Here is a 14530-nt window from a genome sequence, read left to right as displayed (position 1 = left end):
AAAAAAAAAAAAGATTAAGACACTGTAGATAGATATGCAGGAAACACAACTCACCTACACCATCACAGCTTAGCCAAGCAGCACACTGTTCACTGTGCTGTCCCAGCCATTTGCCCAGGTGACCTCAGGGGTGCAGACTGCTCCTCGCTGCCACTGCCCAGCATCATAAGAGAATATGTAACAACATATAGCTAGGCCAGGACAGATAAAAATGCAAAGCAGGAGCCAGGTGTAGTGGCACACACCTGTAATTCTAGCAGCTCAAGAGGTTAAGATAGGGGTTGGGGATATAGCTCAGTTGGTAGAGTGCTTGCCTTGCATGCACAAGGTCCTGGGTTCAATTAACAGCACCACTGGGGATGTGGCTCAAGCAGTAGCACGCAGCCCAGGTTCGATCCTCAGCACCACATACAAACAAATATGTTGTGTCCGCCAAAAACTAAAAAAATTAATAAATAAATATTAAAAAATTCTCTCTCTCTCTCTTAAAAAAAAAAAGAGGCTGAGACAATAGGATAGTGAATTCAAAATCGACCTCAGCAACTTAGCAAGACCCTGTCTCTAAATAAATAAATAAATAAATAAATAAATAGGGCTGGGGATGTGGCTCAAGCGGTAGCACGCTCGCCTTGCATGCGTGCGGCCCGGGTTCGATCCTCAGCACCACATACAAAGATGTTGTGTCCGCCGAAAACTAAAAAATAAATATTAAAATTCTCTCTCTCTCTCTCTCTCTTAAAATAAATAGATAAATAAGCAAACCCTAGGGATATGGTTCAGTAGTTGAGCACCCTGGGTTCAAACCCTGGTACCCCCCCCCCAAAAAAAAAAAAAAAACATAGATTAGGGCTGAGGAGGTAGCTCAGTGTTTAGCGCTTGCCTAGCATGTGGGAGGCCCTGGGTTCCATTCCTGGAGATGCCCCCCCCCCAAAAAAAAACTGATATAAGTTATATATGACTCTCCTTCACAGATACCATTTGTGTAAAAGCAAACAAAAGTTCCAGAACAACTGAATAGTGAGTAATGGCTATTTTCCCAGTGTCAGCAGCCCAAAAAAAAACTGATAAGTTATATATGACTCTCCTTCACAGATACTATTTGTGTAAAAGCAAACAAAAGTTCCAGAACAACTGAATAGTGAGTAATGGCTATTTTCCCAGTGTCAGCAGCTCTTTTGTTCCCTTGGGACCCTTTGCTCAAATAAGTGCCACCAACCCAACAGCTTGACTAATCTCAGGAACAGTGCTGATGGGTGTGAAAAAAGCCAGGCAATGTGAAAGGTCCTACACTACAGGACATCCTTGAAACCAGAAAATCAGAGCAAAGCAGATGAGCGACTGCCAGGGCTGGGCAACAGGGCGGCTGTCAGAGCTGCACAGGGTGCTTTGTGATGACGGCATGGTCTGCATCTCCACTCAGGCAGGAGTCCCACAACACTACATATACTAAAACTGCAGACCATACACACACACACTCTAGTGCAGCTAAAACTAGCAAGGCCTAAACAGCCCAGTGGTCTACACCATATCAGCTCCCTGTGTTGAAAATGCCATCATTATGCAAGATACGCACATCAGGAAATATGGATGAAGGAAGCCAGAGATCTCCCTGTCTTTCGCTTCAGCTTCCTATTAACCTTAAGTGTTTAAAGTAAGAAAACACTTAACCTTAAGTGTTTCAAAGTAAGAAATTATTTAAGCCAGATGCAGTGGTGCAAACCTATAATCCCAGTGGCTTGGGAGGCTGAGGCAGGAGGATCATGACTTCAAAGCCAGCCTCAGCAAAAGCAAGGTATTAAGCAACTGAGACCCTGTCTCTAAATAAAATAAAAAATAGGGCTGGGATGTGGCATAGTGGTCAGGTGCCCCTGAGTGCAATCCTCAATACCCAAAAAAAAAAAAAAAATACATACATACATATATATATATATATATATATATATATATATATATAATTAAATAAAATAACTAGAACTTTTTAAAATTTTTTTAGTTGTAGATGGACCAGTATCTTTATTTATTTATTTTTTTAATGTGGTGCTGAGGATTGAACCCAGTGCCTCACACATGTGAGGCAAGCGCTCTACCACTGAGCTACAGGCCCAGCCCCAGAACTAGAATTTTCTTAGTAACACAAAGTTTATTAACTCCCATACACTGAACTCACATTAGCAAAGTCCTTAGCCCTGCTTAAAGTAAATCAGGAAGGATCAAGGCAATTTCACAAGACACTAAATTAGTTTGCCACCTGAACCATAAGAGCTACAGGTTTGAATGGCACAATGTGCCAGGGAGCACCTCTTCACATCCTGAAGCATATTCATTGCTGCCTGTGCCAAGAGAAATGGACTACCAACCAGAAGTGCCCACAGATGGAGACAGCTCAGTTTCCACTTGTCCCTTCCACGCTACCCTCAATGCTTAGTACAACCTTCAAGCGGAAAACTTAAGCAAGTTGGTAGAAAAGTAAAGGGAACTGCCCATTTAGAGTTGAAACAGATTTCAATCACACTTCCACTCAAAACTCATGCCTTGACATCAGTTCAGTCACTGGTGGCTCCCAGCAGAGCACCCTCTTCACAGAGCCTGGGTACTCCTGTCACTCTCTCAACAAACACACAAACCAGAGCCAGGCCAGGAAGAGAAGCAGTGACCGATCTCCCTGCAACACAGGGGTAAAGTTCAGACCGCGCTGGCCCTGCCTGGCTCGAGCTCACTCAGCCCTCTCATTTCTCCTGTATCTGTGAGTCTTCTCTGGCTGGCTCCTGGTCAATGCCTTCACTGGTCACACACCATGTGCCTGACACTGAGAGGCATGGGGTTAGGAGGAATGATGTGGTGAGCAAGACATAGGATCCCCACTCATGGAGCTTACAGTGAAGAGATACAGAGTCCCAGGCAGGACCATTGCTGCCTGTGTCAAGTGAATGGACTACCAATCAGAAGTGCCCACAGATGGAGACAGCTCAGTTTCCACTTGTCCCTTCCACGCTACCCTCAATGCTTAGTACAACCTGGTTCAGCTCCAAAGAAAAGCAATGCCGCAGCAGATGAGAGAGGGACCTGAGAGCCAGGAGGGAAGGTATTTCTGAGGAAGGAGGACCAGGTACCCCTTCTTCCAACGGCTCATCTAGGGGAAGAACTGGCTTGCCCACTGGTCCACATCAGTGGTTCTCAACCAAGGGCCACTCTGCTTGGCAGGGGACATTTTATAACTGTACTACTGAGGCATCTAGTGCTGCTGAACAACCCCCACAACTGAGGAAGGTCAGTCCCAGCTATCAGCTATAACAAGGTGTGGGACGTCTGACCTACAGTCAGTCAATGAGCACTTACTGAATATTCAGTATATGGCACATTTTCTGGTCAAACGCACAGAACATGTGTTTAAAGTGAGACAAGTTGTGTGAAAATGGTTTTCACTCTCAATATCCTTCCCAGTGTAAAAATGGAGGATGACATCATGGCCAACTTAAGGCCACTAAGCCTTCATCCAAGGGGTCCCCTTCACAAGCAAACACACACTTATCTTCACAAAATGCATCATAAGTGAGAAAGCATTGTCTTGGAAATTTCATTTCATGTCAAAAAAAAAAAAACAACAGGAAAAAGAGAGTGGCCTACCTGTAGAAGCTCTGGCACCTATTATTCTTCAGAGGAAGGAAGGGACCAACATCCTCTACCCTTCCAGAGAAGCCTGGTACACCCAGACTGGCCTTGAGGCTCTGCTCCAAGGAGGTGAGGTTGACAGGGAAGGATCAGCACATCAGCACTTAGCAGTAGGTAATGTCACAAAATGTCTCAAAATACTCATTAACCTAAGGTAATAAAAATCAAGGAACCACCATGTGTGGTGGCACATGCTTGTAATCCCAACACTGGGGAGGCTGATGCAGGAGGATCCCAAGTTCAAAGCCAGCCTCAGCAACTCAGCCAGGCTCTGAGCAATTTAACAAGACCCTGTCTCAAAATAAATAAAAAAATGGCTGGGATGTGGCTCAGTGGTTAAGCACTCCTGGGTTCAATCCTTGACCAAAAAAAAAAAAAAAAAACCAAGAAGAACCAATTACTTTTTGCTGGATAACAAGAAAAAACGAACAACTGGGGCTGGGTTTGTGGCTCAGCTCAGCGGTAGAGTGATCGCCTAGCATGCGTGAGGCCCTGGGTTCGATCCTCAGCACCACATAAAAATAAATAAATAAAGGTATTGTGTCCAACTACAACGAAAAAATAAATATTAAAAAACAAAAGCGAATAATTGAGCCCACTCTTTAGCAGGCCCTGCCTTCCTGACCCATTTCATTCTGGGTGGCTTTTTTCCACCAGGGACATTTGGAGAGGGCCTGTGCCTGGAGACCATAGAAGCTTAGCTCAGAGCATCCACACCCGGTCGCTGCGGGTCCCCTGGGGGAATGAGTCACTTTAATCGCAGCGGGTGAGATCTCATCAGCAAGCAAAAGGCCGCCAGAACCGGGTCACAGGCCGTCTGCTTGAACGCGCGGTCTCCGGATTCTGTGCCCGGAGCGAAAATCCACGCTACTTTGAAAAAGGCTGGGTTACGCGCTGCATTACTAGAAAGGCCGAGATGACATCATGCTGGGGAGGGGCGTTTGGGCCGGAAGCCCCTCTGCAATACCGCCCACCCCTCAGATCCCGGCCCCGCATCACGGTCCCCACACCGAGCCTCGGTCTGAACCCCCACCTGGCAATCCCCGGCCTCTCAACCCAAGCCTGGCACCTGCACCCTCCCCACCGCCAGGTCCTCAGACCCTCGCCCCAATCGCAACCTCGACCCCGCTCCCGCACCCCGACCACACAGACCTTCGTCCCACCGCCAGATCTGCACCCGCAGACCCCCTCCCGCACGCCGGCCCGCCGCCGCCTCACACTCGCACCCCGGGCCCCGCCGCCAGGTCTTCCCCCCGGCCCGCGCCCCCCAGGCCCGCCGGACACTCACAGTTGCGGATGTCCGAGATGAAGACCGCCAGGCCCCGCATCCCGTCCCCCTTGGACACGGCCGGCATCTTCGGGCCCCGGCAGCGGCCTGGGCGGCGGGCCCAGGAGGAGCGGGGCGCGCGGACGAGTGGGCGGCAGTCACGCCAAGGCCGCCGAGGACCGCGGACGCCAAGGAGCGCAGGAGCGCAGGAGCGCGGAGCCGCCTCGCCACAGCCGCCCCGCCACAGCCGCCCCGGGGCCCGAGCGCCGCTCTCAGGGCCGCGCACGCGCACGCACGACGCACGCGCCGGCACGCACGCGCGCGGCGACGGACGGCGGCGCCGCTGAGGAGGTGGCGTGCGCGTGTCCGCGATGCGGGGTCGAGCACGCGGGAGCCGGCGCGCGGGGTGCGGCCGCCACTGGTTCTGGCTCCCGCGGGGATCCATGAGGAGGCGGGCCGGCCTGGGGCGTTGTCCAGCCGCCCTAGGTCGCGCCCCGGGTGCAGACGAGTCTTGCGCGCGTCGCGCTGCCGCACCAACGTGGACAGTGCTGGGGACACCCAACTGGGGGCGCCAGCGACACCTGCCGCGGGACCGCCTGGAGCTGGTCAGGCTGCGGAGAGCGGGGCTAAGGATGCGCTGCTCCACGTACCGGCTTCCCTTCAAATGGGGACACTGAGGCTTGAAAAGAGACTGCATTCCCGCACTGTGGCCGCTGTCCTGAGGCCAGACCCTCGGGGACCAGTTAGGCTTTTTGCCACTGTTGCCTTGATGGCCCCTGTGGACCCGCTGTACAGAAGCCCTGCTTGGTTGGGCCTTGGCTCGGCACCGACCCCCAGGGACTCTGGAGAGCAGATGGCCCTGCCGATTGCTCCTCTATGAAGCCAGATGGTTTGGAGAGAAAGCTCCCTCCTCAGGAGTTTTCCTGGCCCTGTATCTGGAATTGTCCCAGACCCACCTGTGAGACCTTTGTCCCCACCCTGGCTCACTTCCACAGTCCCGATGAGAGGTTAGGTCTGGGTACAGCTTGGCCAGGAGGAGAAAGGGCAGGGCCGTCCATGTACCAGGCACCTCGGAGGCCCCAGGACCCTGGGGAAAAGCAAGCTGTGACAGGCTCAATACCGAAAAGACAGCCAAGTTCACCACCTTCCAAGACAGACAAAGAGCTGAGCCAGGAAAAAAAAAAACCTCCAGAAGAAGGGGAGACTCAGGGTCCTCACCCTCACACCAGTGTGTTAATCCTCCCACATCCACCTCCTGTCCAGAGCAGAGGAAGTGGGCCTGGGAGGCTTCTCCCCAGGTCTCGCCCCCTCCAGGCGGGCTGGACACTCACATACCCCTTCCTCTGAAGTCTTCCTTCCCCAACCCTGAAAATATGCAGGGCCAATTCTTGACACAAGAGCACCTGTGCAGCATATGAGCATGCTGGGCAGGCAGCCCCAGGAACCCTGATGTGCCTGTGCCCAGCTCAGAGCAATGTCACAAGATTGCCTGGGAAGGCTCCTCTTGCTCTCTGCCTCAAGCTCCCCAGCTGGGGAGTGAGGATCTACAGGAGAGGAGAGAGGGGGGGGGGAGAGGGAGGGGGAGAGAGAGGGAGGGGGGAGAGAGAGAAGAAGAGGGAGGGAGGGGGAGAGAGAGAAGAAGAGGGAGAGAGAGAAGGAGAGAGAGGAAGAGAGAGAGAAGAAGGGGGGAGAGAGGGAGGGGGGAGAGAGAGAAGGAGAGAGAGAGAGGGAGGGGGGAGAGAGAGGGAGGGAGGGAAGGGGAGAGAGAGGGAGGAGGGAGAGAGAAGAAGAGGGAGAGAGAGGGGGGAGAGAGAGAAGGAGAGAGGGGGGAGAGAGAAGGAGAGGGGGGAGAGAGAGGAGGAGAGAGAGAGAAGAAGAGAGAGGAGGGGGGAGAGAGAGAGCGCGCGCAGGAGCGCACACACACACTTTGGAGTGGGCTTTTATTGGGGAACTGTAAATTCTGGGGAAAATCCCGTCCAATGAAGATCAAGGGGGGCAGTGTTGCAAGGTCAGGTGGGGTTGTGGAGAGACAGGCCTATACACAAAGACACCGTCCTCAAACCCAAGAAGGGCGGGGTAGTCTAGTGGCATTTCTGCTACCTGATGCCTCAGTCACCCAGCCAGGAGTGACTGTCATATGCGACATTGGTCTCCCACACCTCTCTTTAATACTGACTCTGAAATTCCCACAGTTGTCTTCCTGTCTACACAGTGTGTCGCGGAGGGCCTGACAGGTGACCATACAAAAGACCCCCACCTCTGCCAGCACATTTACCCTCACAGCCATGCAAGTAAGCCTGGGGCCTCAGTCTGCTGGAGCCTTCCTGAGGAAGAGGCCATCTTCCATAGTGTACAGTGCTTTTCTTAAATTATCTGAGCTGGATCTTTATTGAATTTTAGCATCAAGGTCACAGTACTGTTCCCAAGGGCATGGTGAAGCTAATAGCCCTTTCCTTCATCATGGGTCATGGCCACTGGGTTGGAAGGACTCTGCAGGCTCAAGATTTGCTCACATCATGAAGGAAAAGATCACAGTAGGGCTGGGCATCCCAAACACGTGGCTCCTGTGTTGTTGGTTAAGTATGCACACCTGGACCTGCTTAGGCCTACTGTCAGTTTTACAGATAGCCCACGGATTACACAATCTCCATGACTGACAGTGAATTACAGACAATGACCCTTGCAGAAAATTGGGATTAGCCATCTGATCCAGGCTGCGACCCTGAGCTCCATGCATGTTCAGAGACAGGGTTGTGGCAGTCCTCAGAGTTAGTGGCTACCTCTGTAGTCATCAGGAATAACATGCCCAGGGAAGATCAGACTCTCTGCCAGGCACAGTTTGCAGGCATGAGGAATTCAAGAACCCAAAGGTAGGCAAGTGGGTTGTTCAAATGGAGCTAGAGCTGGGCACAGTGGCCCATGCCTGTAATCCCAGTGACTCAGGAGGCTGAGACAGGAGGATTGCAAGATCAAGGCCAGACTCAACAATTTAGCTAGGCTCTAAGCAACTTAGCAAGACTTTGTCTCAAAATAATAAATAAATAAATAAGGGCTGGGGATATACACATGTATATGTGTTTATATATACGTATGTGTATTTACATGTTTGTATTCATATGTGTGTATGTATGTGTATATATGTATATTTACACATTTATTATGAAGCCTGACTGCCTGAAGATTGATGAACCCAAGCTCCTACTGTTTCTTCTTGGGGCAAAAAGCTATCTTGATGTACACATCTCATGTCTCACAGCCACAGAACTAAGGGAGCCCAGAGCCATATGGAACTGGATTCAAGACAGTTGCATAATAGCCACATTGAATGCATTGTCTCCCCGGACATCTTACAGGGAAGCTGGAGTGCTGGTGAGGCAAGCATGGGGCCCAGGAAGCTGGGATGGGGAAGTGGGATAACCAGAGATTCCGACCCCCACTTCTCAAGATCCTTCACACACAGCCCCAGCCCTTAAGACCTAGGAGTCAGGTTTCAGAGACCCTCTCTGAGGCTGGAAGACATGGCTCCTCCAGGATCACAGGAAGTCAAGTTAATGTCAGCAAAAGTCTAGGTTGTGTGGGACAGATTCTAAGAGAGCAGGCCTAGTCAGCAGCTCTGTCCTTTGGGACACCCACCAGGCATCTGGGTCAGCAGAGCCAAGTCAGGCAGCAGGCATCCCTCATTGCTACACTGTCAAAACAGTTTAGTCATGTCCAGTGGTGCACATCTGTTAGCTCAGCGAGGCAGGAAAATAGCAACTACAAGAATATAAGAATATAATGTTGTCCATAAGATTAATTATATGTTGAGCAACTCAGCAAAACACTGTCTCAAAAATAAAATTTGAAAAAAGATCTGAGATGCAGCTCACTGGTAAAGCACTTGCTTGACATAAGCAAGGTCCTGGGTTCTATCTCCATTGCGGGGGGGGGGGGGGGGGGGCGGGGGGGGGGCAGCATTACTCGCCTGATTTCCAGAGGCAGGTCAGGACACAGATCCCAGTGCCTTGAAGAATGGGAGCCAGGCACTCCTGAGCAGGGAGAGGCCTCAGGGTAACATAACAGCCTAGTCCTCAAGTTGTCTTTCCTGGTGATTTATCAGTAAAACTCAGCAGAGACCTGTAGTCAGGAGTAACAGGACTCCAGGCTGCAGCTCACTGGTTCCTGGGAGCCTTGGTTGCCAATCAGTCCACTGCTCAGAGAGGAGACTTAGGGGTCAGAGGAGAGATGCCACTTTGGCCTGGGTCTGTCACCATGGTAATGGAGCTGGAATCAGCATGCTCAGCAGCAGTAAGAACTCCTCCTTGGCTTCTTGGCAGGGAGGAAGGACACTGGGGTAGAACTGGCTAAGTACTTGGTGTGCACACAGACCAGTTGGTACTGGCTCCAGCCCCCACCCTCAGTGGTTCTGACAGGAGGGGTACAACCAGGGTGTTGGTTTTTTAAGGCACTCTAGGCAGTTCTGGTGTGTGGTACCAGTTGCCAAATCCTGGACTAGCCCAGAGTCAAGCTTCCACCACTCTCAGACACCTGCATGGAGCGGGTGTGCTGCACACTCACCCTTCACTCCCCTGCCTGCCAGTCTGCAGGAGTGGGCATGTAAAGTGTCCTGAATCACTGTTTGCTCCCTTGCTGGAGGTCCTGGGGGAAGCCGCTGTCCAGCCCTTCCTCCCACAGTAAGCCAGGTCAGTTCAGGCCCACAGGTGATCTCTCAGATGTACGGGCAGAAACCAAGCTGTACAACAAGCTAGTGATGAGAGGGTTTTACTGCTCCCTTTTGGAACACCCACTCATCCAAAGTGGCCAGCTAGTAAGGTGGCTGTGGGTTCTGGGTTCAGGTAAATGACCCACCTGTCCTTGCCGCAGTCAGAGGAAAGGGGAAAAGAAAGAAGGCAGAAAAACACTCTTCTTACTCAAGTTGCAAACAGGATCCTTTTCCAGTCTCTTCTACCCACACCCCACTGGCTAGAATTTCATCCATTGGGGAGACTGAGCTGCCAGGAGGTCTGGGAAATATAGTTTTCGGGTGGCAGACCTGTGTCTCCTAAAGGGTAGGGATGGAACCTAAGAAACCAGCAGCAGCAGAGCCACCTCAAATAGGTGGAGAGTGACAGGAACACTGCTTTGCTCAGCAGGTACAGCACACCTGGAAATGGCTCTAAGAGCCACAGAGAGCTGCCTCCCTGCAGCAGCCTGATTCCTGAGGACTTGGGTCATTGCATCATCCCATAGTCATTACACCAACAGGACCCGCTGAGCAGGAAGTAGCTATACCCGGAGGACACATTTGCCAATGGCAGAGATGGCTGGCCAATTCCTCTTACTGCCTTCCTCCTGTAATCATTCAGCTGATCTGGTGTATGAATCCCCAGAATAAAAACTATGTTTCCTGGGTTGGGGCTGGGGCTCAGTAGCAGAGCACTCGCCCAGCATGTGTGAGGCACTGGGTTCTATTCTCAGCACCACATATAAATAAATTAATAAAATAAAGGTCAATCAACAACTAAAACTATATGTAAAAAATTTAAAAAAAAGTACATGTCTGTGTCCCAGTCTCCTCTTATAAGGACATCATCATTTGGGATCAGGACCCACCTTAGTAACCTCATCTGAACTAGTGACCTCACTTAGTGACCTCATCTGCCACAACCCTGTCTCCAAATAAGGACACATTCTGAAGTACTGGGGTAGGACTTTGATATAAAAGTTTTCAAAGACACAATTTAGGCCACAATAGAGATGATATTTGCACACGTTGGGGCATAATTTTGAGTCACCACCCTGTCCCTCTTCCCCGTATTGGGAGCCTGGTTTTGATAGCAGGAACTCCATCTCGGTCCATGAGGATAAGTACCAGCTGTCCATTGCCACAGGGCCTAGAAAAGCTGGTATTTGTGTCACTATTGTTGGGGGCTGTGTTCTACCCAGCCAAACTTAGATCCTAACTGTTACCATGCCTGAGGGTGCAAGAGGAACACCAAGAACAATACAGGGCTGTGTCACTGATGTTTCCAGGGGCCCAGGGGTCTGTTTCCTGTCTTGTCATCCTTGTCATCAGTACCACTCCAGTCTCAACAACACCATCAACTGTCAGGAAATGGTCATGTGTCCCTCCCCCATCAGGGCCCAAGCCACAAGACCAATGTAACTGGTGACAGAAGCCAGGAGAGGTGCTGAGGAGACGGCTCTGAAGACCCTACCTCTCCCTAGGAGGGTGCCACTTCAGGCCACCGCTTTTCCTGCGAGGGCTCAGGCCAGGCCAGCCAGGCCTGGAGCCTGCTGACGACCACCTGGCAGGCCTCCCTGGCTTGGGGATTCTCGTAGCAAGTGTTTCCATATTGGGCTAGTGTCCACCTCCCGTCCACGCCAACACAGGACACTCACCCCTGGCTCCTTCTTCTAAGGGCCCAGCGGTGTGAGCTGATGGAATACGTGTCATTTTTAAGATACGCCTGAAAAAAACAACTTTAGGAAAGAAAACATGCTGAAAATGTCACTTTAGGTCTCTCAACACAGATGAAGGCATTTCCTGGGGCTGATTTGATAAGTGACACAAACCAGATGTGACAAACAACAGGAATTTATTCCCTCAGTTCAATCAGCTGAGCAGGGTCCTTTTAGAAGCGTGGGGAGAGTCTGTGTGCACTGTGCCCTCCCACCTCTGTTTCCCTGGCATTCCTGGGCATGAAGACAGTGACCCCATCTCCAGCCACGGCCTTGCGTGCCCTCTTACCTGTGTGTCTCAAATCTTCCTCTCCTTCCTCTTACAAAGACCGCAGTCAATGGATTAAGCACCCACCCTAATCCAGAATAATCTCCAAGATCCTTATCTTGATGACATCCACAGAGACTGTTCCCAATGAAGTCACATTCACTGGTACCAGGGGTAGAACTTGCACAATCTTGGGGGGAGGGGGTGGCATCGCACCCAAATAGCTACTGAGAAGCGCTGCCTCTTTGACCTTCATGCTACATGTATGCTCCTCCTTTTGTTTTTAGGGTTTTTATGTTGGTTTGGGGTTACTGAGAAGCATCAAACCCACAGCAGATGCCTTGAAGCACACAGATCCTTGCAAAGGACAAACACAGTGTGGGGCCACACACTGTCACAGACACCCACCCCAGGGCTCTGCGCCTGCCTGGCTGCTGGCCAGACACCCACAGCTGTCACTCTGGCCAAGGACAGTGGGGCCAGTGGGGCCCACACAAAGGACACAGACAGAAAATCTGCTGTGCTGGCCCTGGAGCTCCATCTGGAAGCTTCCGCTGCACGTGAATGTGCCTGCTTCCTCCTTCCTTCTTGCCTGAATCTGCTTATCCCAGCACCTAGAGAGGATGTCTCTGTGCACAAGTGGGGATGACTCTGCAGCAGGGAATCCTGGGGTATGTCTGTCCTCCTGGACTTCTGTCCTCTAAATTGGAATGTCTCAACAATAGTGGCTTGTGTCTTGCCCTCCAGATGACCCAGTCAAGGCCTTTGGTTAAAACAAGATAGAGTCACTGGGCTGTCAATACTGGGAAGGGCCTTGCTTATCCTGACTTGGCAAGAGAGGAATAGCCCAAGCCACCTGCAAGGCTGGGGACCCCACCTTGGCCCCACTCAGGGACACTGGCAAGCCCGGGGAGACGCAAACTCTGCCCCAGAGCCAGACAGCCACCAAAGCACCTCCAACAAGCAGTGCCAGTGGCTTCAGAGTGCTGGCTACCATCTAGCTCCCATAGCAACTCAGAGACACCCTGAGGCTGTCCCTAAGAGGCAGGCTCAGACTGGGGACATCTGCTGGCCAGGAGCACTAGGGTGGGGTGACCCCAGAGCAGGAGCAGAAAGTCTTTTCTCTGCAGGTCCACAGAGGCCACTCTGTCCTGGCCTGTACTCCAGTGCCCACTGCCGACAGGCGAGGGCAAGCAGGACTGCCTCGGAGGGCCCTGAGTTCGGACTTTGGCCAAGGCACTATATACTGAGGATTGGGAAATGGGGCAGAGGGCTGGCTTACTTTCTGGACAAGGGGGCTAAATTGTTAGGATTTGGTTAAATAATTAAGGTTTGGGTTACTGAGTCATAAATTCCAAACCCAACTTTTTTCTTTGTTTCTTTTTTTAGGGTATTGGGAATTGAACACCAGGCACCACACATGCGAGGTAAGTGTCTTACCACTGAGCTACATCCCCAGTCCATTTTTATTTTATTTGAGACAGGGTCTTGCTAAATTGCCCAGGTCGCCCTTGAACTTGTGATCCACCTGCCTCATCAAAAACAATTTCTTAGCCAGGAGCAGGTCTGTAATCCCAGTGACTCAGTTAGTCTCATGAAGAAGAATCATAGGTTTGAGACCAGCCTGGTCAATATTTGAAGACCCTCTCTCTCAAAAAAAAAAAAAAATTTAAAAGTCCAATTCCCAGTTATTTACACACACACACACACACACACACACACACACACACTCTCTCTCTCTCTCTCTTTAACTAAATGTAATTTTATAAACCTTGCTATTCCCTTTATAAATCTAAAAAGCTTTACAATCTTTTTTTTTTCTTCTTCTTCTCATTGCTGGAATTGAACACAGCGGTGCTCAACACCTTCCACACTTTTTAATTTTAAATTGCTGAGGATGGCCTTGATTGAACTTGTGATCTTCTGTCTCAGCCTCCTGAGTCCCTGGGATTACAGGACCGTGCCATTGCAACTGGAGAAACTTTATAGTTATTTCTTTCTTTAGTTGTAGATGAACATGATACCTTTATTTACTTATTTTTATGTGGTTCTGAGGATGGAAACCAGTGCCTCACACATCCTAGGCAAGCGCTCTACCACTGAGCTACAATCCCAACCCCTTTATAGTCATTTTTAAGGAGCCTCTGGATGACATTTGGTCCCATCTACAAATTCAGTTAATTAAACATTTTCAACATTTCAAGCTGAATTTAATTTACACTAAATATCCATGGTTAAGGTCATCAGAATTGACAACAAGATCTGAGGAATCTCAACAACTCAAACAGATTAAAATCCGAGAGTGCTCTACCAAACATGTTCAGGTTTAGTTATCAGAGTCCTAGGCTGAAGACCCCAGCTCTAGGAGTCCCAACAGACCTGGCTCAGTCACCTGTCCCAATATGCAAGGTCTTTGAGATTTCATAGAAAAAGGCAAGGGTGCTTGGGGGCTGGCCGGGCAGGGTCTCTGCATCACTGGCAGAGTAGGTCTTTGGTCAGCCATGGTCTGGTGATTGTTATCCCAGAATTGGTTCTGTGAAACACTGAGAGGGTTGTCATCTGGAAGGGATGATCTCTTCCCCTCCTGGGATGATTGCTCTTGCTTGGGGGGCAGTCTCCATTCCAGCATCAGGCAAGGGCAATCGTTCCGCCTAAGGAGCAATCATGGGATGATCTATTCTCCAAGGTTCCAGGTACTCGGAGGTAGTTTCCATTCCTTGTCATAAAGATGCTTATCGATCAGACCTGTGGTTCGTGGAATTCAAGATGACCACAGGATAAAGTGGCTCAGAAGGAAAACACAATTGGACAGATGAAGTCAGGCCAGCGATGAGCCCTCCTTCAGCACCGCTCAACCCAGAAATGCCGGTGCCCTGGCTCTGGCT

General features: G+C 50.6%; 2 protein-coding genes across 14 annotated transcripts in view; one reads left to right on the top strand and one right to left on the bottom strand.

Annotated features, from left to right (window-relative positions):
- The window catches only part of Ap2a2 (adaptor related protein complex 2 subunit alpha 2), a 70905-nt gene extending 65707 nt beyond the window's left edge, over positions 1 to 5198 (bottom strand). For 6 of the 13 annotated variants that reach the window (XR_003585229.2, XR_003585230.2, XR_003585233.2 and 3 more), the window contains exon 1: positions 4958 to 5198. Coding sequence is in view for 8 of the 13 variants with exons in the window: in XM_071615906.1 (XP_071472007.1) it covers positions 4958 to 5024 (67 nt within the window). In the remaining 5 variants the exon portion in view is untranslated. The remainder of the gene's footprint in view (positions 1 to 4957) is intronic. The other 7 variants (XM_027953657.2, XM_027953658.2, XM_071615905.1 and 4 more) reach the window with 3 other exon arrangements.
- A 7053-nt stretch (positions 5199 to 12251) lies between these two features.
- The window catches only part of Chid1 (chitinase domain containing 1), a 40943-nt gene continuing 38664 nt past the window's right edge, over positions 12252 to 14530 (top strand). Inside the window, exons 1-2 of the mRNA XM_027953582.2 lie at positions 12252 to 12316; positions 13035 to 13072. The gene's annotated coding sequence lies outside the window, so the exon portion shown is untranslated. The remainder of the gene's footprint in view (positions 12317 to 13034; positions 13073 to 14530) is intronic.

This window comes from Marmota flaviventris, chromosome 9 (genome assembly GCF_047511675.1).
Source record: "Marmota flaviventris isolate mMarFla1 chromosome 9, mMarFla1.hap1, whole genome shotgun sequence".
Lineage (NCBI taxonomy): Eukaryota > Metazoa > Chordata > Mammalia > Rodentia > Sciuridae > Marmota > Marmota flaviventris.
Note: the sequence above shows the minus strand (reverse complement) of the source record. Positions and strands in the feature narration are given on the sequence as shown.